Source organism: Spea bombifrons, chromosome 10 (genome assembly GCF_027358695.1).
Source record: "Spea bombifrons isolate aSpeBom1 chromosome 10, aSpeBom1.2.pri, whole genome shotgun sequence".
Classification (NCBI taxonomy): domain Eukaryota; kingdom Metazoa; phylum Chordata; class Amphibia; order Anura; family Pelobatidae; genus Spea; species Spea bombifrons.
The window spans coordinates 25,145,539-25,170,830 of record NC_071096.1 but is presented as its reverse complement, the minus strand read 5'-3'; the positions used below and the strand labels follow the sequence as shown (position 1 = coordinate 25,170,830).

The window sequence follows — 25,292 nt, the reverse complement described above, 5'->3', positions numbered from 1 at the left end:
ATTAGATGATATAATAAAAAAAAAGGGACAAGAAGCGCTTTCTTTAGATAAAATTAACTTGTGTGAGTACAGCTAAACACAAGCACCACCAAAGTGTTAAAACAGCCTTGGTCACAAAGGGTACAAAAATAAGAAACAACCTAGTCCTTTAGGGGTTAAAGTTACCATTAGATCCTACAAGCTATTCTCTAATCCTACAAGATTCCAGGGTGTGTTGGGGTTGTTATTTAGCAGAGGGTACATACCTCTATACATGGTGGGGCTGTTCAAGAACTAAGGAATTATAGAGTTGGGCATTTGATTTATTGTAGAAAGGTGACATTAATAAATTAAGCAAAAATCTGCTGTTTTGCATTTGGGATGTTCTCTTTATAGCCAATCTGCTATGTCTAGTCTTTGCTTTTTTTGCTGTAAAAAAAAAAAAAAAAATTGCAAGAAATTGGAAAAGAAATCAAGAATTTTCCCCTAGACAGCTGGTTAGAGGAGTAGAGTGTTCTACTAATTATTCTAATTAAATTAGACAAATATGGCAGATTTGTTTAGATAAAGGGAATAGCTCTTGTGTGTGATAATTTTCTTTTTTTGATGTATTATAAAAATGCAACTAAATAATTAAAACTATTCAACAAATAAAAAAGTTTTTATTTGCCTTCAAAGGTTATGGGCAAAGCAAAAATTAGGAAATCAATATAACTTTTGTTCTAGTATGCTTTCAATAATATATGTGCGTATATACTGTATATGTGAGCATGTTTGTATACATGTATGTGTTGAGGGGCAGAATAGAAGTTAGGAAAATATAAACGGCAGGCAACCAAGATAAAAGAAAAAAAAGAGGACTAAGATATAAAAAAAATGAGTAAAGCATATCAGAAGTAGCAAATGAGATGGAAAAAAGAAACTGCAAAAGGTAGGCAAGAAATCCAGAGAAAGGATCCTTCCTGTAATTGCTCCAGGGCCAAGAGCTCCTTAATACGACCTTGCCAAACAAGATGTACAGTTCTGAGGAACAGACCTCTGTGCTCTTGAACTCTTTTGGAATGTTTTAACTTTTCCTGTGTTGGCCCAATATAAACAACCTTAACTAAAGATTCCATTTTATTTTGAGCTAATTTTCGTACTTAATTTTTTCATCCTTCGGCGCTCCCTCCCTTGTGTCCTCCCGGGGAGCGAGGTTCGTGGGCGCCATGGTAGCAGGAACGCCGAGGTGGGGGGGCGGCGCTGCAGCATTGTGCTTCTAAGCCACGTCCCTCAGCAGACCGTGGGGAAAAAGACAGATTTGGCGGAACAGAGGCTTTTAATACAGGAGGGGTAGTGCTTTCAGCACCGGCTCCTTCACCTAACATTAGGAGGGGTTGTACAGTGGGCGGATCTGCAGGCATGACGTGACGCCTGAGATCCCTATAAAACACCTGAACACCCTCTTGTCGGTGCTAAGATATTCTGAGATGTTCTGTGCATTACAGAGTGTCTTCAGTTCTGTGCTTCTATCCCTATTGTGACCTAGCTACCTTATCTCTACCTTGCCTATTTGATTGTTCCCTGAACTTGACCTCCCTGAACTTGACCTCCCTGAACTTGACCTTGGATTACCTACTGACCTTGCTTGTTGATTGCTGCCTGAACTTTGACCCCAGATTACCTACAGACCTTGCTTGTTGATTGCTGCCTGAACTTTGAACTCGGTTTACCTACTGACTTTGATTTTTGGATTTCCAGTTACCCCTGCATATTGGGCTCCTCCTCCCTTCACACCACAGGTACAAAACAGTGCCTGTAAACTAGTGTCCACAACTGGCCCGTTATACTGTGAAGTTGAGTCAACACAGTCTGCATAGAATGCCAGCACCTTTAAAACATTATATTCTGTTTACTTCACTGATGTTTGTAGAAAATGGGCATTACTGTCCCTTCAATTTTTAATTATACAAAACAATAACAAATAGTATATCTCTGTTAGAAATGATTAAATAAAAACAAATTGGTTACATTAAAAAAACAAACAGGTAAGATGGTCCAAATAGTATTTATCTATCATCAAAATCTGTTTCTATGTTTATTACTTTGTTTCCATGACAAATCACTTCAAATGAACTCTTTTTATTGGCAAGTGTTACTACAAGTTATAAATGATGAAACCATTTTACAATTAATAACGTATATGACAATTATTTTGTTATACTTACAACGCTAATTTGTACAACTTGTAAAGGTAATTTTTTCATTTTTTTTATTTGAAGGCCATTTATTAATTTGGTAAAATATTCACTAGTAATGACTCTAAGGTAAAAAGAGCTTGTTGCATTTGACCCTGATGCAGCTTGTCAAGCCCCAGTATCATCTTCCCCTGACTACAAATGATTTATGATTATCCCTCTTGCACCAGCATCATTAAAAAAAAATATTATTAAATTATTATTAAAATAAAATGATTTAAAAATAAAAATAAGACAGGAACATAATAAACCCACTATATAAAACATGATTTGGGAAATTAACACTCAGTAAGTAAAAAAGACTTAATAGTGTCTGGATATAACAGTGACATCCTTGTATCCAGTGATGGATTTGATCTGGTCACTAGTAAAGAGTGCTTGTAAATTCCTGCTTCCAGGTTTAAATGGTGTTATCTCAGATTGTATCCTGAGTGTATGCCCAATTTTTATGGTTCCTAATCTGCAACAGAACAAAATAAAATTAATTTGGAATAGGGTGCAGAGGCGGGCTACAAAATTAATAAAAGAAATGGAGCAATATAGTTATGAAGAAAGGTTAACTAATTTAAATCTGTTTAGTTTAGAAAAACGTCGCCTCAGAGGGGATATGATAACGTTATATAAATATATTCGGGGCCACTACAAACCATTGTGTGGAAATCTGTTCATAAACAGGACTATGCGTAGGACACGTGGTCATGCATTTAGACTGGAAGAAAGGAGATTTAGACTAAAGCAGAGGAAAGGGTTTTTTACAGTAAGGACAATAAGGATGTGGAATTCTCTGCCTGCAGAGGTAGTTTTATCAGAGTCTGTACAGACGTTTAAACTGCAACTGGATGGATACCTGGAAAAACATAATATTCAGGGATATAATCTTCAATTATGGGGAAACAGCTTATTGATCCAAGGAGAAATCTGACTGCCATTTTGGGGTCAAGAAGGAATTTTTTCCCTGGTTAGTGCAAAATTGGAAAGAGCGAAGCCAGGGTTTTTTGCCTTCTTTTGGATCAAACAGCAACAAATTAACAGATATAGGAAAGGCTGAACTTGATGGACGCATGTCTTTTTTCAGCCTATGTAACTATGTAACTAGATCAAGTAGTATGCTGACTGTGAATCATACATGCAGTGAACTCAGATTCATCTACACTGGAAACCCCACACTGGGACCTTGAAAGCCACAAGTGGATATGTCCATAATCCATGGCACATGTGATGTGTCATGCTCTGACCTTTGCAAAATGCACAGTGACCAATTCAGGCACTGTTTATATATATATATATTTTTTTTGGCAGTCCAAAAAAATTGTTTACTGGAACATAAGCCCTGTCCCTAATATAAGATACCCAGACAATTAAAAAGAATGATGCTATTACTATAGCTTCTATGTGGAGAGCTATGTTTAAAATTAATTTGTTATTTACCAAAAAGTTGAAAGCAAACGTTATTTTGTTGCTAGTGGAAATTATGCTTTGACTTACTGTATTGTAATTTGTCGATGTATTAGTCCACTGCCTTCTAATTTCAAAATGCTATTATGTATATCTTCAGGAAGTGTATTTTTGAATGTAGTTCTGACAATACACGGTTTATCCAGAATGACGGGCCCATTCACCTGCAAATAGAACAATACTAAGCATTAAGGGAGGGCTTAAGAACTTTCTTCTCCTCTATGCACAACCACTATCTCCTGTGACCATTAAGGGAGGGCTGTTTAGAAAGCGTTGGGCACATTAAATCCCAAATGAAAGCAACCAAATGGCAAATGTTTAAATAAAGCAAAGAAAAACCGCGTGCTTGACAAGCTAACTAAAGGCCAAGGAATGTCTTTTTCTAAAAGCACATTTGAAAGATACAGAAAATGACAGCAAACTATACAGGGCTTGTCGAAGGTTCTCAGTATATTTGATTTTTGGTGCCAACTTTGTGAATATTTTCCAGATATACTGGCCCAGAGCACACTTCATGTAGAAAATCAAAGAAGGTAGAGTCACAGCTAAATACAAAAGATTGTGGCCAGCCGCACGTGATAAAAGAAAAGTGTGGGTAGTGGACAGAGCTAACGGTTTAGGATTAGAATGGCTACTCGTAACCAGAGCCTCAACAAGAGGGTGACATTATTGCATTATTTTTTAATGACACATTTCACATGTTCCTGGCCAGCACAAGTAAACAGATACACCTAAACAGTAAAGGGCAGCATTTTATTTGTGCTAGTAAACAAAATTTGAAAATCATGTGTTGAAAAAATAGCTGATGTCCCTCTATTATACCACACATCTGGAGAATACTCAGTTGTGTGTGCTTTCCCTTATGTACATTTTTAAATGCAAATCCAAATTATTAAATTAGAGCAGCAATTGGAATTTATGTTGCATCTGTATATTCTAGTCTTAAATTACTAAAGGCATTAAGAAGAATTATATGACCATAGATGAAGAGTGTTCTTGTTTTGCACTGTGCAATCATGTGGAATTTATATGATCGCGTTTCAACCAGCTGCCCTTCATTGGTTGTTGCTGGAGGAGCCCCCTGCCAGCGACCAATAGAGTGGCTCTTAAGGACCTTTAAAATTTAAAGCCTGGTGCCAAAGCCATTGGTCTTCCCAGTCCAAGCTGCTCCGAGGTGTACCCTGCCCTGCCCTTTGCCAGGAGAACTTTTCCTCCCAGGCCAAGTTGCTCAGAGCGGTTGTGTGAGCTTTGTCATCAGGAGTTAAAGGTCCGTAAGAAGGAAGCTATTGGTCGCCGGCAGGGAGCTCCTCTGGCATCAACCAATAAAGAGCAGCTGCCCTTCATTGGTTGATAGTAGAAGAGCCCCTTGCCGGTGACCAATAGAGTCCCTCTTACAGACCTTTAAAATCCTGGCACCAAAGCTGCTGCTAACTGTTACAGCCCCTGCTGGAAAACTGACAGAAAAGAAGAGAAAAAATTAGTGTGAAGAACATTCGCCTGAAACAAACACAGGAACGGGCTAATGTTTGTAGAATACCAAGGTTTTTTTCCCCCCGAAAACTAACATAAACAGTTACTACAGTAACTGTTTAACTTGACTTCATGACTTATATGTATAAGGGGATTCTTGCAGAATGGCTCTATATCTAAGGTGTTCTTGAAAATATAGATACATTTTATTTTATCTTATCCAATGCATAGGATGCTCTTTTGAACCTGATTCAGCATTACATTGCCAAACAACTGTCCATTTAAATAATAGTTCTACTGCAAGCCACGACCTGACTGCAAAAGTCTCATTACTTAATAATAGTAAGAGAGAAGGAATGTGAGCCTGCCCAGTTTTGACTTTAATTTTTCAACTCTAAGAACCACACCAAATTAGACACTGGACTGATTTCTGTGTCAAACAAGCACCAGTTCATCTAGTTACTTTAAACCTTAAATTATTTACAAAAATCAATTTTCCCATCATTAGTGGTTTCCGTCTCATGTACACAGAATCAGAAAATAACATTATGCATCTCTTAGCAATGTGCAATTTATCATTTGGAAAACCTGCTCTGTGTGTGTGTTTTGCATACAAGGACTAGCATTGGACATTGCTTAAGTATAACCTTACAAAATGATTTAAAAATAATATAATGGTTAATATCAAACTTATTACAACAAATGACACCTCTCATCATATACCTCAATATCAAGGCTGGGGTTCTCTAATGTGATTTTTCTTTCGGCCAATAATTTTTCATGTGTGTCATTGAGTTCTCCCACAACAGAGGCATTCAGAAGATTGCTATGAGTGATGTGCTTCTTGTAGGTCAGATAAGGAATCCAGTATTCTGTCTTGACGTCTGTTTAAAAAAATTGTATCTGTAAGCATCTAATATATATTTGTTTTTGTGCTTCCATATGAACAATTTAAAAACTTACATATTGAACCAGATACTGGGTGGCCCACTGTTCAATTACTGCAGTCTTATCTGTCATTAACACATTTTTGTATGTGTATAATGCAGTTTGGCTTTACCTTGCAGAAAGACTCGTGTATAAGTGCGGAGGCAGGCAGCAGCAATTTCCTCACAGTGAACTCTTCCTAACAACTCCCAGAGACTATACATTTATCCTTGTTGAGTCTCTGTGTATTAAGGTAACACTCCCATAGACATGTTTACTAGACTTGTGCATTCAGATTTATACAACTATTTTAGCAATTCTTACAAATCCTCAAAAACAAGGAGGGACCCCCAACAAAACAGACAAAAACTAAGCAAAGATCTCAGAATTTTTGTTCTATCTGCGTTGGTACTCTCACTCACACACTCTCTCATTCTCTTGAACTGTTTCCCTAACTTCTTTGTCAATAGATGAGTGTGTGAGAGGGCATGAGGGTGAATGACAACTTATTTCTGAATGTAAAAAGCCCCCTAATTTTCATCCAAAACAAATGAGCAAGAAACATAATGTGTGGTTCATTTGCACAAGCCTAATATTTATCCAGGATAAGGCCAAGGGCAGCATCCATGGCCTCTGTCCTCGCTGCAGAGTGCCAGAATATGATGTCATATCCTGGCACTCAATGTCTTAAAGGCATGCATAGTCTTGTAAAGCATCAGGTGCAAATGGACCAGTTAAGGAGAGACAAGAGAGTTACAAGCCCATTTAGCAGTAGAACAGCTGAGAGGTAGATGGCCCAAGAGAGTAATCTGTTTTGCTGCAAGAGCACCACTACTCCCCTGGACCTGCTGCGCTAGAACTAGGCTTAGGCCAGAATATAAGTCACTGTACACTTCACTGCAAGTTGGGGGAAAAAGGAAGTAACCTGCAAGTTAATTAAACCATGAGTTGCTTGGAAATATAAATTCCACTTGGGATGCAAGATGGTTTGGGAGTAAGCATAATCCCCGAGCAGTAAATGTAAAAAGTAAAATCAATAAATAATAAATACAGTGTGAAGGAACAGGGGAATAACTGTCACCTCTCTTTTTTTATCTTTTCTTTTTTTGTTACAAGTGCTGCTTCTCTTGGTCGACACCCAAGTCCTCTGTGTAGAAGGAGCGGGGTCTTGACTTCCCGTCCATTTCCCCTTTTTCCTGCGATGTCAGCAGGAACGCCCACTGGCCTCAGTGAGAAAGCCCACTGATGTCTCCAGAAACGCTCACTGAGATCAGTGGAACCACCCACCGACGTCAGTGGGACTACCCACTGATGTCAGTGTGCAGTCCTGGCTGAGTCCCGCAAGGGTAGGCTCCAGGTAGCAGGAGCCCACAAGTTCCCAAGTATGATTGTATAAGCTGCATTTATGAACCCAATTATTTAGATTTATTTAGTCTGTACAGCCTATTTTCATTTGTAAACACAATTACATGAGTTTACTTAGCGTAAATAACTGGAAAATGTAGGATTTTAGAAAAACGATCAATATAAAGTATATTTTCATTCCTTTTATATTTCATATTTTAATTTAAACACAATTACATGGGTTTATAAATTGCATAGAATTGTAACATACTTGAGAAAAGTGATTATATGGAACTAAACTGTCACGCTACAATTCACTGCACAAGCGGTAATTGCTGAAAAGAAGAATCAAGATATGGGGAAGCAAGATTTTGATATGTATGCTTACCTGCTTTGGGACTCAGTTCAATGGAAGATGTTTTTTGCAACACAAGCCTCCCTGGCCTACCATTATTTTCCATAGCTTGGACAGTTAAACTAATGCTGAGCTTTTTTTTCTGGGAAGTTTGGTTTGAAGACAGTACAGCTATATGAATATCCTGACCAAAAACCGCTGACTCCAGCACTTTAAGTTTCAACCTGAATCCAGGAGGGGCAGGTGGAGAGCTGTTGTCGGTACCATCAACTTCACTTAAAGTAAGCCTGGAATTGTTAACCACCCGGGAATCTGTAGATTTCATCATTTCCAAGGCTCTCTGAAAAGTCTTTCTTTCCATTTCAGATCCTAATGAATCAAGGAAAAATATGAATAGAACATTACAACATATAAATTACTATTTACAGTTAGTTTACATTTTTTTTATAATTTACTTGACCCTCGATCTACCCATCCAAAATGTATTATAAACAAATGGTCTTCTTTTCCTGATTAGTTAAGAATATGTTTATAATTTATTTTCTCTACTTGTAACCCAATAGAAATTATCCCAGTTCGGCCTTTAGGCAGGTTAATATAAACATTTAGATACACGAAAAAGGAGAAGGTTAGGTATGACGGTGTAGTGTGGTGTATCAGTGGAAGAATTTTAAGACAAACTGCCTGATGTTTTCATTTGTTAATGTTTTAGTTTGAATTCCACACAAAAAACTAAATTGTATTTATGACCATAAACCCATAACAGCATGCTAAGAGAGTGACAGTAAGGACAGATCTGTTGTTGTCTTCCGTGTGCTGTACAGATAATTCACATACCTTCATCATATTTATAATTGCTGGTTATATCCACACGTGAGTCATTCCAAACACTCTTGGTGCTAATTCTTCTCCCTACACGCTTACTATTCTGGAAAATCTTCTCTTTTTTTGGACTGGATATTTTTACAAGCCAAGAAATAACATCGGCATTGACTTCCGCAAACACAAAAGAACCATCATAATCCAGGTGAACAGCTCCTTCCTTAATAGCTTTTACTGACGTGGGTCCACAACAAAATATTCCTGCAGGAGGTTAAATTATTACATGTATTTGATATCTTTGTTATTCACTTTTTAAAATAATTTTGAAACACTGAGGTAGTAATGTAATCTTAGCAATTTCCATATGAGGTTGTTACTTCCAGATGAAGACCTGCATTGTGTTAATGCCAACCCTCAAAAAAAAACATATACATGTATAAGTCCTTAACAACGTTAGGGCATTATAACACAAAAAGGATCAAAATAGTCTGCAAATGGCAGTTACATCAAAATAACAGAGAATGCCTAGCAAAAAATTAGATTCTTAAATAGCTTTAAGAGATCTCCATAATACAAGTTATAGTAAAAAAAAATGAAAAAATGCATACATTGTTAAAAAAAACAACAACAAACATAATAGATACACAAACAACTTGTATCACTTCTACTAGAAATGTATATGTAAGAGAAAATAATCCCTTATAAAATTACAAAAAATCTATGCATGTAGTTCCTAAGTAGAATTACAAAAATATGTTTTTATTTATATACTAAATGATGGTTTATACATACAAAATTTGTATGTACAATATATAAATTGTATGGGCATACTAAATATTAAAAAAGGGAATCTCTGTATGGTCATTTCTGAGGCTCAAGCTACTGTGAGAGAGATAAAGGGTGGGTTAGCTTGGATCTGGCTCAGACTCCACCACTATTGCCAATTCATTTGAATAGGTTAAAGGGGAACTCCCACCAGTTTTTTATTGTTAGTGCTGTTTTCTTTTTTAAAACAATTCCACTTTTTGCATAATGTTTTCAGGCAGCTGCATATTAGCTATTTGAATTTGTTTTAGCTCTGTTAGTTTGGCCCAATCTACTAGGCAAACACTCCATGTAATACTGCCTGTGGTAAACAATAAAATAACTTATTGTTAATCACCCAGTCAGACACTCTCACTAATTAAATCTATGTAGGAACGGACTTCATAGCATTGCCGTAAAGAATCAGAGCAGTGTTGTGTTCAAGTAGAAACAGTCAGCCACAATATCACATGACTGACAACAATGGCAGCCTCCAAGTCAGCATATAAAGCACTTTTTTTGGAAGAAAAGAGATAAAACCAAATGTATGGTAACTTATGTTAATTTATACAGCATTGCATTTTATGCACAGGTTAAAAAAATGTTTTTCCATGGGACCTCCCCTTTAAGTTATCTGACATGCACATTTCACTGACCAGCAGCCCCACCGAGCCTGTAATTCCTTGGTCACTGATTACCAAATTTGATACATTGTCTCTCTGTTCATGTCTGATCAATTCTGCGTAATTATGATGACTGTTACCATTGCTCCTCTCCTGTGGTGTTGCATCTAGGACCTGCCATCCATTGTATCCATAAGGTAGATCTCTTCGCTGCATCCAGCACTCATTCCAGACATGAAAGTTCCTAAATAAAAAGTAGGGGAAGTGATTTTATTTCTCAGTCTCATACTTTCTAAATCACAATGCACAATCCTAGTGGAGAATGTTCCATTACCAGCATGTTTCTCTATTTTATCTTTTAACCAATCCTCCATCAGAGTACACACACTTCCTTTCAATCCAATTAGTTTTAAAATTATATATAGCAATTTATTGTGTGGTCTGGTATCAAAAGCCTCTACAAAATCCAAGTAAACCACATCCATGGTGTCTCCCTAGTGCACACATTTTCAAATCATAGAAAGACATCTTACATTTCAGTACTCCAAAAATTACCTATTAGGAATCTTAAATTTAGGTACCTGTTGAAATGTCACATTTCTTACAGCTTTACCAGGAGATCTGAGTGCCTTGGCCACAAACTCAATGCTTCCATAATTATGTTTTATTTTTATATTTTTTTTTTAAAGGTCTCCAGCATATTTCAAGGCACCAATATCTTTAGATTGTTATGCAGTAATTATGTGAAACTATTTTAAATCAGGAAGAGAGAGAACTTACCAAATACTGTCTCTGGTGTCTTTTTCAATCATCTTGCCCATGATATCGTAGTATTCATCAATAAATAAATTTCCGTCAGTGTCATGAGCAGAATCAAAGTTTGTTACCACTCGTGTTGGGATTCCAAGGCATCTCATCACTATATGTATTAATACACAAGTTTTAAATACATAATCTTTTGGTTTTTTTCTTTATTTTTTAAATAATATATTTTATTCAAATACTGACAAGTAGCTGTTACCTGTACAAAGAATTGATGCAAACACCCAGCATTGTCCATATTTCACTGGTTTGAAGCCTGAATTAGACCACTGACGCAAAATAGCATTGCTTCCATTCCACTTGGTTGGACAAGTCCCGTTTTCATAATTGTCATCCCACCTACCTTGTATTACTCCATTATCATCATTGCTGTTGATCTATGGAAAAACATAGACTTTAACACTGAATATTATAAACTATTAAAAAAAAAAAAAAAAAACAGTTAATATAATAAAAATGCCATTTTGTTCTTCATTGAAATTGGTGGTAATGCGTAGTGAAAATAATTACCAAGAATATATACCATAGTTTCCAATTAACCAATCCCAATTAACATGAGGTCATCCCTTAGAGGGAGCTCCTTGTATAATTAATGCATATATAACTACTTTCAAATACATTAATTTAATCTAAAACAAAGAAGAAAAGTAATACCTTCCTTAGGGATAAACTGGAGCTGCAGAGTTGCTCCTTGCCCCCTCCAGGATCTCACTTTTCCCACCAGTGATAGGCTGCTTGAAGCAGTCAATCAATGGCAGGAATGTACCCCAACTAAAATTAAGAGGAGTGTTTTGCATGCATGCATGCGCACAGTGGCCTTGTTCAGGGGTGAGCCTGGGGTTAGTGGCGTGTTTAGCAACCTCTACCACGCATAACTAAAACACATGCACATACTAACATGTATATAGTAAAAAATATATATATAAAATAGACACAAATGTGCATAAAAAACAAATACTGCTGTGTTCCTTTAAGCTCTTGTATGTTAGCTGAGTATATTCTCACTCTACTAAGAAAACATTCAATATTTCAATATTCCTGCAATCAAAAGAAAGATCTGTATCTGTTGACTCTTGAACTATAGGGGGTTTTGGTAGATTTTAGATATGTCCAATTTAAGATATCCGAAATAAATTCTTAAAGTCTTACTTTTCCGGAACAAAAACATGTGTACAGGTACACAAAGAGGAAGAAGCAATGGTTTAACCCCTTAAGGACAATGGGCGGTCCCTAAACCCATTGAAAACAATGCATTTTGAGCCCGTACATGTACAGGTTTTGTCATTAAGGGGTTAAAAAGACAGAGCAAAAACAAAAATTGCCATGATACCCTAATAGTTAATGACATAAAGTATTTATTTGCAAGATTGGTTCAAGTGCTTGACTGTAGATGCAGGGTGATCTAAGTGCGCTAGGTTATACCATTAGACCTACTCATGGGTTAATAAATGTGCAAGTTATTTGCTTTTTCCAACTTGCATCAACCTTCCTCTCCTGCAATGGAGTATATGCAAGTTAAGTGTTCATTTTCCTCAAGTTGGAATAGTGAATTTGTAAATTGAACTTTAGTCACATAAAGAGAAGTTAGGAGTGTGAAAGTGTTAAACAAGTATTTAAAAACGTTATAAAAATAAAACAAAATCTACAAACTTACCATTGCACTGATTATTCTGCTGACATACACAGGATCATTTCTTCTGGTGTAATCTGATAGCGGATCTTGCAAATTATTATGGCTCCGATCCAATAATTGCAGGCAGATGTCTATGATATCTTTATCAAACTTTATTGGGTTTTAAAGAAAATGATGAAAGTCTATAAGTTTATGTCAATGTTCACTTTCTGTCTTTTTTTAAAATCTACATATTCCATTACTATGTTAGTAAAATCTCCTAACTTTAGTTCATGAATCAATATGAAATAAGTTTGATTTATTTAGAATAAAATACGTATTTAGCTGACTTGTGATTGCATCCGCACTTGTCATATGGGGTCACGGAACTTATATAATAAATAAATAAAACTAGGAGGGAACAACTGAGGAGCTTCAACTCTGGACGCAAAGGAGGCTGTGATGGGCCCAAGTCGATTTAGCTTTGCAGGTGAGCTGAACTGACTCTGGTTCAAATTCTTAGTGCATACCCTGATGATAATTATGAATATTTGTCATTTATGTTTTTCTCTAGACCGTTTTTTGTATGTTCATTTTTGTTTTTATTTAAAAGGTATTCTGTTTTAAATGCTCTTAAATAGCTACATATATGTGAACATGTTTATGGTGGTTTATGGTACTCAAGAAGGGCAGCATGCATATTCACCTACAAAACATAAAATGTGCATTATGTGACCTTGCAGTAGACAATGGTGTAAAGGAGGCCACTGTGGGCCCCACCAACAACTCCACAAACCACACTTGGATATACCACTTCCTCAGGCCCAACAAGCTAGGTCTGAGCACTAGAATATGATGCGATTTTCCAGTGCTCAGGCTTAATGTATGAGAACCTTGAGGGAGCAGAAGAGCTGTCAATGGCCTGTCCCCTCCAGAGCCAACAAAGGTGTGTATAAGTGTAAATAAATGTATTAGTGTGTGTAACTATGTTGCTCTATATGTGTTTGTAAGTATATGTGTGTAATGATGTTTCTGTGGGTCTGTAATCATGATAGTAGGTGTGTAAGTATGATACGTGTGTTATAATTGTGTAATTTTTGGTATGTTAGTGTGTGTGAAAATATGTAACTGTATGTGTGTGTAAGTATGTCACTGTGTGCCAGTACAATCTTCTTGTGGGTGCCTGGCCATACACCTCGCAGGGGGACCCATGCATTTTTTGCAATGCCACTGAGTAGAGAGGGGTTGTGTGTAAATGTGTATGTATGCGTACTAGACTTGTGCATTCGTTTTAGAGCGCACATGAAAACGAACACGAAGAGTGCGTTTTTATGTTCGTCCCGAGGAAGCGAAGATATCGGCGGTAAAACGTACGCGAAGACGAAGACACACAACACGAAGAATCTTCGTGTTCGTCTTCATCTACTAATCTCCCTGGTCCCTTCCCCATCTAGCCTACCTTATCTCCGCAGCATCGCAGGTGTTTATGGAAGCGGAAATCCGTAGGTTCGCGGTCAGGGGTTAAGGGGCCGCGCAAACGACTCTATTGGTCGCATGCCGACCAAGTTGCTGTGCCAGGATTTTAAAAGTCTGTACTTTTGTGCATTGGTTGATGCCAGAGGAGGACCCTGCAGGCGACCAATATGCTCACTCGCATGGCATTTTTAACTTGGCAGAGACCACTGGTCTCCCTGCTATAACAGTTAAAGGTCTGTACAAGCGACTTTATTGGTCGTTCGTACAGACTTTTAACTGTTGTAGCAGGGAGACCAATGGTCTCTGCCAGCCAAGTTGCGGGGCCAGGATTTTAAAAGTCTGTAGCGACTCTATTGGTCGCCAGCAGGGGGCTCATCTGCCATCAACCAATGAAGTACACCTGTACTTCATTGGTTGATGGCAGAGGATGCCCCTGCAGGCAACCAATAGAGTTGCTGGTACGGACATTTAAACTCCAGGCGCCAAAGCTGCTGCGTAATCCCGTATTAACCCTTTCTAAAAAAAGAAAAAAAGAAAAAAAACCCAAAAAACTAACAGGAAGAATGCACACAAATATTCTCCTGAACCGAAGACAGGAACGGGTGAATATTCGCGGAATACGAAGATTTTTACCCCCACGAAGACGAACACGAAGAGTTGGCCGCCGCCCAAGTCTAATGTGTACTGCACTGTGATGTTACAGTCGCTCTTACATGTGTGTGTATGTACGTGTACGGTGGTAGAGCAGGTAGGTGTTAAAGCAAGTTTGCATGTTATAGGGGGCCTTGAAAAATTACTACACTCAGATGCCACATGTCAATGCTGTGTCAATGCTGATATCACAGGAAGCATCACTTCACTCAATATTAGTGACGTAAGATGAGGGATGCAGTGCTTTTCAGCAATTGAGTATTCATTTTGTAAGTGTTAATGCTTTTTCTTGGCACTAATTTTAACATTGTAGGTCGTTATTCCATTCCCCAAGCACATACACAGAGAATTACTGCCCAAATATACATCACATACCTGCCCAAAGTTCCATGAACGCTGGCTGATCCAGTCAGCATTACCCAAATATACAAAGCCATTCTCGTTCATAACATATTCATTTCTTTCTTCTTCTAGCTCAAGAAAGACTGCATCATCTAAAACATTATGATAATCTAGTTCAGTGTCAAAGGGATAGTAAATTATTAATAACAATATAGCCCTATATATGTCATATACACTTGTAAGTACTAGTGTGACCACGTCAGCTATCTTTTTCCAGGACACACACAAGGGCATTCATTTCTTGGTAGTATATTGCTCTGTCAGTCTCCTTGCCGCAGAAGTATGCATCTGGTTCATTGTATATCATTTAAATATCATATTCATTTTTTAACCACCCTGTTCCTCTGTTTGGTTCCTACGTGCTACAGGGAAGGACCTTGGTTCTGTTTCGTCTATTTTAGGTTTGCTGTTCTGTTTTTTAGTTTAGAGCCTAGGACTTTGACAAAAAAAAAGGCAACTGAACTCCTATCTAAGAAGCCAGAATTTAATCCCTAATACTGATCTCAAAACCAAAAAAAAGGTTGAAACTGCTAAAATTATTCAAAACTCCAGAAAATAATGGACATTAAAAATTACTGTTAACCCCCTTGGCACTTAAAAGATGAAAGTCTATGGGGAAAAATCAACTACTTACATTTTGGTTTGGTGAATAGAAGTAACTTTACTTTGTTTTTCCGTTTCCTCAGAGCAGATAAAACTAACGCTTTATTTTCACATCAGTAAAGATTTTTTCCAGATCTTGGGGTTCTTTCTGCCTATCCCATTGTCTAAAGGTGAAGGGGCATACACAGGGCCGGCCCGACAATGGAGCCGAGTGGGGCAACTGCTCCAGGCGGCACTTTTGAAGGGGCGGCACTTTTTTTTTTAAAGCGAAAAAGAGAGAAAGGGGCGCCGAGTGGTTTTTGCTTACCAAGCTGTCAGTACCCGCTCGGCGCCCTCTCTCTCTCCTCTGCGGCGAGTCTCCCTGTTTGGTCTCGGTGCCGGCTTGTAATGCTGAGTGCCGGAAGATTACCGAATTTCCGGCGCTCAGCATTACAAGCCGGCACCGAGACCGAACAGGGAGACTCGCAGCAGGACTGCTGAAAGGTAAGTACAAGGGGGGGAGGGGGTAAGGGTAGATAATAGGGAGGGGGGCAGGGTAGATAAGATGGGGGCGGCATTTTAAAATTTGCCCCAGGCGGCATTTTGCCTTGGGCCGGCCCTGGGCATACACCTTGGTACTGACCCCTATTAATATTGTACTCTGTAATCCCCAGTTGGTGATTTTTTTCACTAGAATCTCATGGCTACAATCCTTGCTTGAATATTACATTTTATTACAGTTTCTAAATAAAATATTGTTTATATATATGTATATATTTATTATTATTATTATTTTATTTATTTTTTTAAACGCCTTACCTGTACACCAAGGGTTAAAAAGTATGATAAATTTTCCAAGGAAAAGACCAGAATTTAGCGTCTCAGATGTTTGCACCTTCAGAACATGAAGTCCAGTGATGGCGTTTGGAGGAGGAAGTATTGATATTTCCATAGACTTGCTATTCTTTTTCACAACTGATGCACTCCAATTATTTCTAGTGTCTTCACTTGACAAGGTGAATGATACTTTCTTTGCATACTGTTGTAGATGGGGATTTCCTAATTATAAAAACAAAACAGTAACGTCTCACAACATATAACTAACCAGAAATGAAGAAAGATACACTTTTTTTAATGGTTGCTAATAAAGTCATTTTAGTTTGCGCATTAGGGTTATTAGGAAGATCAATTCTGGTGCAAAGTGACACAATTACTATTCTGACTGCTCCATATTTACTACTTTGCAGCAAAGTAGATCTTACAGCTTTAATAGTAAAAACAGATAAAACATTGATATTAGAGAAAAACTAATAGGTTCATGAAGCACTGACATGGCAGCTTCATAACCTTAAATTTAAATGATCTCATTTGTCACACAAGGATGAGTTAAAGGAAGTATAATAAACTAGCTGCATACCTTTCACGTTTCCTGTTTAAAGCCACCCTATCCTGCTGAGATCAGATAATTTTCCTTGACTGGCCCACTAAGTCACGAAAGCAACCTCAATTGCAACTTCCACATGGCTAATTTGCAATGAATCAGAATGCAGTGATATGAGCTCATAAACTAGCGTTCTATTTCAGCGTTCTATAATGAGATGGCTTGGAAAATTCCAAGCATGACTAAAAAGTTTAAAATGTTCACTAACTTTAATATATTACATTCTACCCAAGAAATTAAACTGTTGGAAATTAGGCTATAGGATTATGAGTTATTATGTTTTTTTTTTTTACTTATATAGCAGTATATAAAAATATTTGCAAAGATGATATTAAAAAATATACTACATGACCCAAAGTATGTGGACACCAGACCAATTTACCTATACAAGCCTTTCTGACTTCCTATTAAAAAACCCATTAAAACTAGACTTGTGCGTTCGTATTCAGGAGAACATGAAAACGTTTTCCTTGTTCAAACCGAATAAACTAATATGGCAGCGGGTAAACATACACGAAGCTGCCCTTCATTGGTTGATGCTAGTGAAGGCCCCTGCCAGCAACCAATAGAGTCACTCTTACAGACCTTTAAACCCGGAGATGGGAGACCAATGGTCTCCCCAGGCCAAGTTTTAGCGTCAAGAGTTAAACGTCTGTACGGGCGACTCTATTGCTCACCGGCAGGGAGCTCCTCTAGCATCAACAAATAAAGGGCAGCTAAAAGATGGCACAATGGAAGTTAGGGCAAAGATGTGCAGTTAAGCCATTCAATGGGCAACCAAAAGGCTGGTCTAGAAATGTGTATGCAGGTACAAACTCAATCGATGTACGATTGGAGTAGTCTAAATACACTTTAACAATGAAAAATGAATCATTTCATTCCCGGATGAAATTAAATATGAGCCAGCAGTGCAATGCAATACAGAATAATGTAGTTTATGTAGTGCATATGTTTATAACCAACCCCATTTTTTATAGTTGGAGGTGAGGACATCCAAGCTTTCATTCAACCTGCATTATCTGCAACATTTAAAATATGCATGCTCTCACATTTACTTGCAAGGAACCCTTTAATGAATACGCAAGTTGCTTTATCAGTATGAGCATGCAAGCTTCCATCATGACCCCAATATTAAAGATATTCTACATTTAAACAAAATGCTTAACAGTTTATAAATTTTAGAAAGTAACAAATGTTATTTTATATTTTCATTTAAAATAGATGTAGGCAGATGAAGTTTGGTTTTAAGTGTTGTAGGCAATGCCCAGACAGATCTAGAAAACGGTGTAGGTAATCTGCAGGCTGGACTCACAGATGGGTGATACAGAGTGCCAGGGGTTAATGCAGAATATATGGTCAAACACCGCCAGGTACAGTACGCTGAATGGGAAGTCATACAAGCCAGAGGTTGGTACACAGCGCAAGTAGTCAGACAAGCCAGGTACGGTACAAATGGTAGGGCAATGCAAGATCAGAATCAATAAGCAGAAGAGGGATCAGGCAAGCCATGGGTCAATAACAGCAAACCGAATTCTAACTATAATACACCAAATAACAGGACAACAACAGGGTGCCTGGGCTGAGAAATTCTGAATTTTTAAATTTCATGCCCAGCAAGCCCCCCCTCCAGCCACATGTCATGGGTGCACCCCGCTCTGGCTCTTCAAGCCTGTCTGCCGGCAACAGGTCCCCAAGACATAAAATTACCCTGACAACATAAAATGACTACAATCACACTGTAGTTACAGCCACCAAAAGTGCCTGGAAACAATATCCTGTAAGTCAAGCACTTACTCTATTTCAGGAACTGGAACTTCAGGATTCGATTCAATAACGGCGATGACAAATGGGTAGTTACAGAGGTAATGATTTAAGAAGGGGGGTGATGGGTTTTGGAGTGGTTTTCTCATTGAAATCTGTGAGAAATTGTCTAGATAACGCATCAGTTTTTATATTCATAGATCCTGGACAATATGAAATAATAAAATCAAATCTCAGAGGCATCCACCTCAACCCAAAATAGCTTGGAAACATCTGGATGGGTTAAAACCAGTGCTGCGGGAAAGCATCGTTTGAGCAGATGGGAAGTCAGAAACGCTTTCTCATTCTAAGGTTTGCAATCCACCCTCTTCTAAGTCATGGCAGTGAATGGGGCCACAATCTCTGAAAAGCTCTTAATGAGTTTTCGATAGTAACTAGCAAATCCTTGGAACTGTTAGAGGGGTTTGAGAGCCTGAGGTTAAGGCTATTCCGAGATGGATGACAGCTTGTGAGGGTCCATTTTAAACCCAGATACAGATACGATGTATATGAAGAAAGGAACCCGAGAGATCGTAAACTGATAGTTGTCCAGTTTGGCATATAAATGATTTTGACATAACTGCTGAAAGACAATACAGCCATGATTAAGATAAGCTGGTATAAGAGGTAATCTGCAACCACGGGAGACCCAATACAATGGGGCATCTGTGTGACAAAATGGTGCGAAGAGGTTTTTGGGGTAATGGTATGACCATCAATAGCTGAGACATTAAAAGGAGGAAATACCTTAGAGAGAAAAAAAATTATATGTAGAGACGAAAGATGAGTCAATGAAAAAGCCTGCGGCTCCTGAGTCAAGCATGGCAAATGTAGAGACAGAGATATTGTTTCATTCTATAGAGATGAGAACTGGTAAAACTATCACTGCCAGTAGCATACCAGTACAGGGTTACTTAACCTGAGTGTGGTAGCTGTCCACCATGTTAGGACAACATCGTAGTGACCCCTCTGACCACAGTAGAGACCAAGACTCTCCGATATTCTGTGGGCCTTTTTTGCGGCAGTGATAGTTTGGCTGCCCCTAACTGCTTGCACAAACTTATAAAAGTATGCAAAAAGCCATTTTAATAAAAACAAAAATCAAAGAAAATGTTATAGCAAAAGAAATATACGGGCAAAAAATGAAGCTTACAGTTCAAAATCAAATCAAAATAAAGGTAAGAACAACACAAAATACAAGAAGGCCAAAAAAATCCTAATTGACAAAAGAGCAGTTTTTTTGTGTTTTTTTTGCCTTGGTTTTGATTTGACTTTGGGCTGTATGCTTAATTTTTGCAAGTGTATTTAATTTGCTATAATATATTATTTGCATTTCTAAAATAATTTTTGCATACTTTTATAAGTTTGTACACCTCCATTTGCATTATTTTTGTCTATGAGAGTGAGCTTGAGAGTGTTGCACTTAACATAATTATTTTATATTTTTTTGCCTAAGGTGAGCCCCCTCTATACTTTTGTTATTATTCAGATCCTGAAACAGGAACAGGTGGACCAGGAACCATCCTGGATCAGGGAGAACGAAGATAGACTTTTTCTTTCAGATCCTTTAGCCTTCTGTATCTGTCTTTCTGTTATTATATTATTGCGCTTGATAGCTATATATACAGAGTCTTCTAAACTCAATAGGGTGGTGTCTGGCAGACAGTTCATCTTTGAGATGTCCAGACCGTCATAAAAGGCCGGAACGAGAGCTTCACCGGACCAATTTACTTCAAGGACAATAGGACAAAACCAATAAAGGTAATCTGCAGACTGGAATCACAGATGACTGACAGAATGCCAGGGATTCATGCAGAATGGATGATCAGACACAGCCAGGTTCGCTACACTTATAGGATCAGAGTCACTGCCAGGGTTCACTAACAGCAAACACAAATTTCAACTATAATACATAGAATAGCAAGACCACAACAAGGTGCATCTGCTGAGCAGCTTTGGCTTTTTAAATCTGATGCCTCTTCCTGGGTAAAAGCAGGATACTCAGTATTAGTATTGTACATTCAGTGTTTGACTTAATAGTTCAGTTCATCAAAATCTTGACAATTTTCTGATGTGCAGGTTGCCTTAGAGAAGCTAACTCATAAGCTTATATTAAGATGATTTTCCAGGAGTGACCTCAACAGAATCAAAAACATGAAAATTGATTATTATTATTATTATGATTCATTTTGACACTTTCCTGCATGCCTGAGGTATGCAACCTATCACGTGCCAAAAAATCAGTTGATCGTAAGGTGAAAATTTAAAACTCAAGGACAGGGTGTTTAATCCATATATCACTTTTACATTCCAGATTTTATTCAATTGCATCTGCAAAATTATTTACCTGGCTCTACTACAAAATGAAGATTCCCAGCATACTTATCAACATGACCACTCCTGAATTCTAATCGGATTTTGAATGCTTGACCCCTTCTCACTATTAAGCGGTTTGTATCGATCTCATCTGTCCGATGCTCCTTGTTGTTGTGTCTGATTTGAAGGTCAGCATGCTCCAGAAAATCTAATGACATAAACATATATTAAGAAATATTATTTCATGGAATCACTAAACAGTCTTATTTTGTATATTGTTTTTTGTGTTTAACCCAATTCAGGCAATTGCTTTGGAGTAGTTATATATCAACCATGTTATCTATGTAATTATATATATATTTTTATCCTTTACAAGACTTGTTCATATTTCAGACGTTTGGGCATACTGATTATGCAAACAATCTAGGGCCTGTTACTGCTTCATGCCTAGCCATTGAGCACATTTTCATAATACTTTATGCCCTAGAACACTTTTTGTTGTTATATACTTTTATATTCAGTGCTGGATGATGTCTACAATATAATATATACACTGGATGGATAAAAATATTGGGACACCTGACCATAACACCAACAGGGTCTTTGAAAACATTGCATTCTAAGTACATATATACTACTTATAGTAGGGTTCCCCCCTCCCTTGCAGCTAAATTCCTTTCTTCTGGGAATGCTTTCCGCAAGCATTTGGAGTGTTTTTGTGGGAATTTGTGAGGTCAGCCACTGATGTTGACACTCCGTTTCTGTTCACCCAACTATGTCTTTATCGACCTTGCTTTGTGCACCACTCTATGGTCAAGGGTATTGGGACACACCTCTTAATTATTGAAATGAGGGTTTGTGCTAGGCCCAGTGAAATAAAATCTTAATGCTTCTACATACCAACACATTTTGGACAATGCTATGCATCCAACTTTCGGGAACCGTTTGGGGAAGGCCTTTTTCTATTCTATTCTATAATGACTGTGCCCCAGTGCACAAAGAAAGGTCCATAAAGACATGGTTGGATGAGTTTGATGTGGAAGAACTTGACCGGCCTGCACAGAGCCTTAACCTCAACCCCCATCGAACAACTTTGGGATTTCGAGCCAGGTCTTCTCGTCCAACATCAGTGCCTGACCTCACAAATGCTCTACTTTTTCTCATAGTTTTTATTAAATGTGAAAATATAGTTTAAATGTGAATTAATATTTACTAATAAAACTTTTTGTTATAGGGTAGTCTTATATTCAGGCTTTCTTTTTTTTAAAAATTAATATTCAAATTGTAGGGGGTCGTCTTATGATCATACAGTAATATTTATATATCCTACAAGACAAATATTGCTCATTGCAAATCTCACAATGTAGCACAGTCTCGAAACAGCTTGGAAATGCAAAGATGTTATACATAACTACTATATCGTTCTTACTGTTACAGTGTGATTCTAGGGTTAATTTCTTATTTTCACTTTTGCACTGGACTGACGGGATGATCTAGGAAACGTTGACCCTAACATTGGTCAATAATCAGGGTAAAGTCTGTGCTTTTAGGTATGCATACATTCATTAGAATATATGAGAAATAATTGAAAAGAACTATTAACTGTTATGGTGATATAATAAACAATTGCAAATAATAATTAACAGGAAGCACTGAAATGATTATTAGATATTTTTTCTAGAAATACAGAGCAATCTCTACCCCAAAACTGCTCATGCCTGACTATGGTAATCACGTTTTTTTTTGTACTAATTACAGTACAAAATGTTAACTATTGTAAAGAACACACTGTGAAGTCACCAAAGTTTGACAATTGAGAGTTTGTACTGGTTAAACCGTATATTAAAAATATAATGCATCTATTATAGAACTGGAAAGAACATATAGCTTTTATGATTTTGTTTAGAAAAACAGCTGCTGGAAAAACTAGAGAAGATAGTATTTGTTTACTGTACATGTTACAGGTCATTGTACTTTTGTTTCAGATTTTTATGGATTGATAACTTGAAACTTTTCATTTACATTATTGATATTTGTTTATAGTGTCACACCATGCCTGTATTTCATAAAAGCGTAACTACATTTAAAGATGTAATAGAAAAACTAAAATTTTGGAAATAAAGTATTTGTATTTACCTTGATCCATCTTCTATATGGCACCGCTTGCTGTGAGTTGTTCTGTCAAACACTGAGAGTCAATTTAACACCTAAGTACAGAACTTATCACTCATTTGAAAACTGGGAGGAGACTGTCCTTTGAAATGTCACACTTGTGATGAGATTCCATGCAATTTATTTGCTGACATCAACATTGGGTAAATGGATTGCATTCCTTAAAGGTGGAGTCCCACGTATGCTGGTAAATTGCATAAGTGTAGTAGTTTCTGTAATACAACAGAGCTGCAGTTTAGTGCTTTCTTTTTTAATATTTTGGTGTCTGCTATGGCGCATCAAGGCACAACAGTATTTATTTATGCGTAGATAAATACATATAATTGAATTGCAATCTTTCTATAGAGTTCATTAGCAAAAAATAGATACAAATTGATACATTCAGTTAAAAAATTGATTGTATCTCAATGTTAGAAAAATATTGGAAGTAGAGATATATAAATAGAGGCAAAATTTTACTTTGCTGTATTTTTTAAAAAAATATCCTGAAGGATGTCTGTGGTATACTATTTATTTCATATTAATAGTGATTTTTGGCATTCATTGTTAGTAAATGTAGTGTTCAAATCCCATTCACAAGCAGTTATAAAAGCTGTCTTTGTGTGGAAGGACACCATAGCATTATGACTTTTATCTAAGTATGTTTTAATAAATGCATGCAGTTTCCCCCTGTTAAGGTAGGATGCTGGTTGGGAAACTTTGGGGACATCAGTTCAGTTAAAAACTCCTGGGTTCTTTCTAATATCCAAAAGGCTATAGAGAATTCCAATCAATGCCCAGAGAAGAAAGGTCATCTTCCAGTTACTGTTCCTGTTGCTGCAAAGCATGCTACATTTCCTCAAACCTCAAGATATAAACTATTACCCTTTAACATGGGAAAGTTTCTTTACCATTAGGGCGGTTAAATTATGAAACAGTGCAATCTGAAGTATGTACTTCTAAACGCGTTTCGCCGACTTGGCTTCTTCAGTAGAAGTATAATCCATGACTTATTTCATGGATTATACTTCTACTGAAGAAGCCAAGTCGGCGAAACGCGTTTAGAAGTACATTTCTTGGACTACTCTACATCTACAAACCGGTGGACTTTTTACTGACACTCTTCAAGCACTTTTGGTGCACGAACTAAATGTGAGTGTATTTTCTGCTGGCTATTTTAACATTCTCTCGGATACTACACTATTTTAAGTTTATCTTCTAGAATCTACAAAGAATATTAAAGACACTTTGCATTCAACATAGATGGGTCTGAATCATCCATTTCTTTTGTGAGTGCAACATTTAATCCACATATACCATTGGTTTTACACTCTACACGATTGGTTTTATTTGTTTTTTTTCCTCATATGTATCTGCGCCCCATTATTGTTTGGTTCGTTGGAATTTTCACACCCTGAGGAGGAGTGTTCGTTTTTTGGGTTGCTGCAGTCTTATCAGGGAAGTATTATATCACTTGTTTACTATATACATCACACGTGATTTTAGGTCTATCCACGCCTTTCATATGAATTCTAAATATGCATGGCTCATTGTCTGGCATTGCTAATTTAACACTGACTCATACTTAATATTTTTCCCTAGTATAGTATACAATAATGAATATAAATGATTAAGGTTTTAATTGTAGGGTATCAGAAAATCCTACTTTTGAACCTTGAAGGAACTTGCATTTCCTCACCTTAAACATATAATCTCTTCAACTCAATCACAAACACATACATACACATAGGCTAATTAATAAATAAATACATTTCCCTAGACCCCTACTTAACAAATCACTCCCCTTTCCACACCCTAAGGGGTTTTTCATAATCTCCTCATTCCACTGGAAAAGGAAGTTGGTGGGGTAGGGTGGGTAACAATTGTTTAATCGGTTGGTTAATGGGAAATGCAAGGTGAATTGTTTTGCGTTGGAACTTTGTTCTAATCAGGGATAGGTGTTCGTAGAAGGACACCAGTGTCCATGGCAAGGTTTGTGAGGTCCATAGAACATCATTAAATT

General features: G+C 37.3%; 2 protein-coding genes across 2 annotated transcripts in view; one reads left to right on the top strand and one right to left on the bottom strand.

Annotated features, from left to right (window-relative positions):
* LOC128467684 (putative neural-cadherin 2) overlaps window positions 1-25,292 on the top strand; it is a 267,631-nt gene that overhangs the window by 89,257 nt on the left and 153,082 nt on the right. The gene's annotated exons all lie outside the window — the stretch shown is intronic.
* Window positions 1,902-23,368, bottom strand: LOC128467682 (protein-glutamine gamma-glutamyltransferase 5-like). The gene is made up of 13 exons (XM_053449359.1): window positions 23,255-23,368; window positions 21,150-21,326; window positions 16,381-16,620; window positions 14,953-15,071; window positions 12,493-12,621; window positions 11,038-11,215; window positions 10,797-10,935; window positions 10,157-10,260; window positions 8,605-8,850; window positions 7,801-8,136; window positions 5,865-6,025; window positions 3,702-3,835; window positions 1,902-2,676 (listed from the first exon to the last, which is right to left on the bottom strand). Exons 1-13 carry the CDS (start codon window positions 23,262-23,264, stop codon window positions 2,520-2,522), a joined length of 2,130 nt encoding a protein of 709 aa, XP_053305334.1. The 5' UTR covers window positions 23,265-23,368; the 3' UTR covers window positions 1,902-2,519.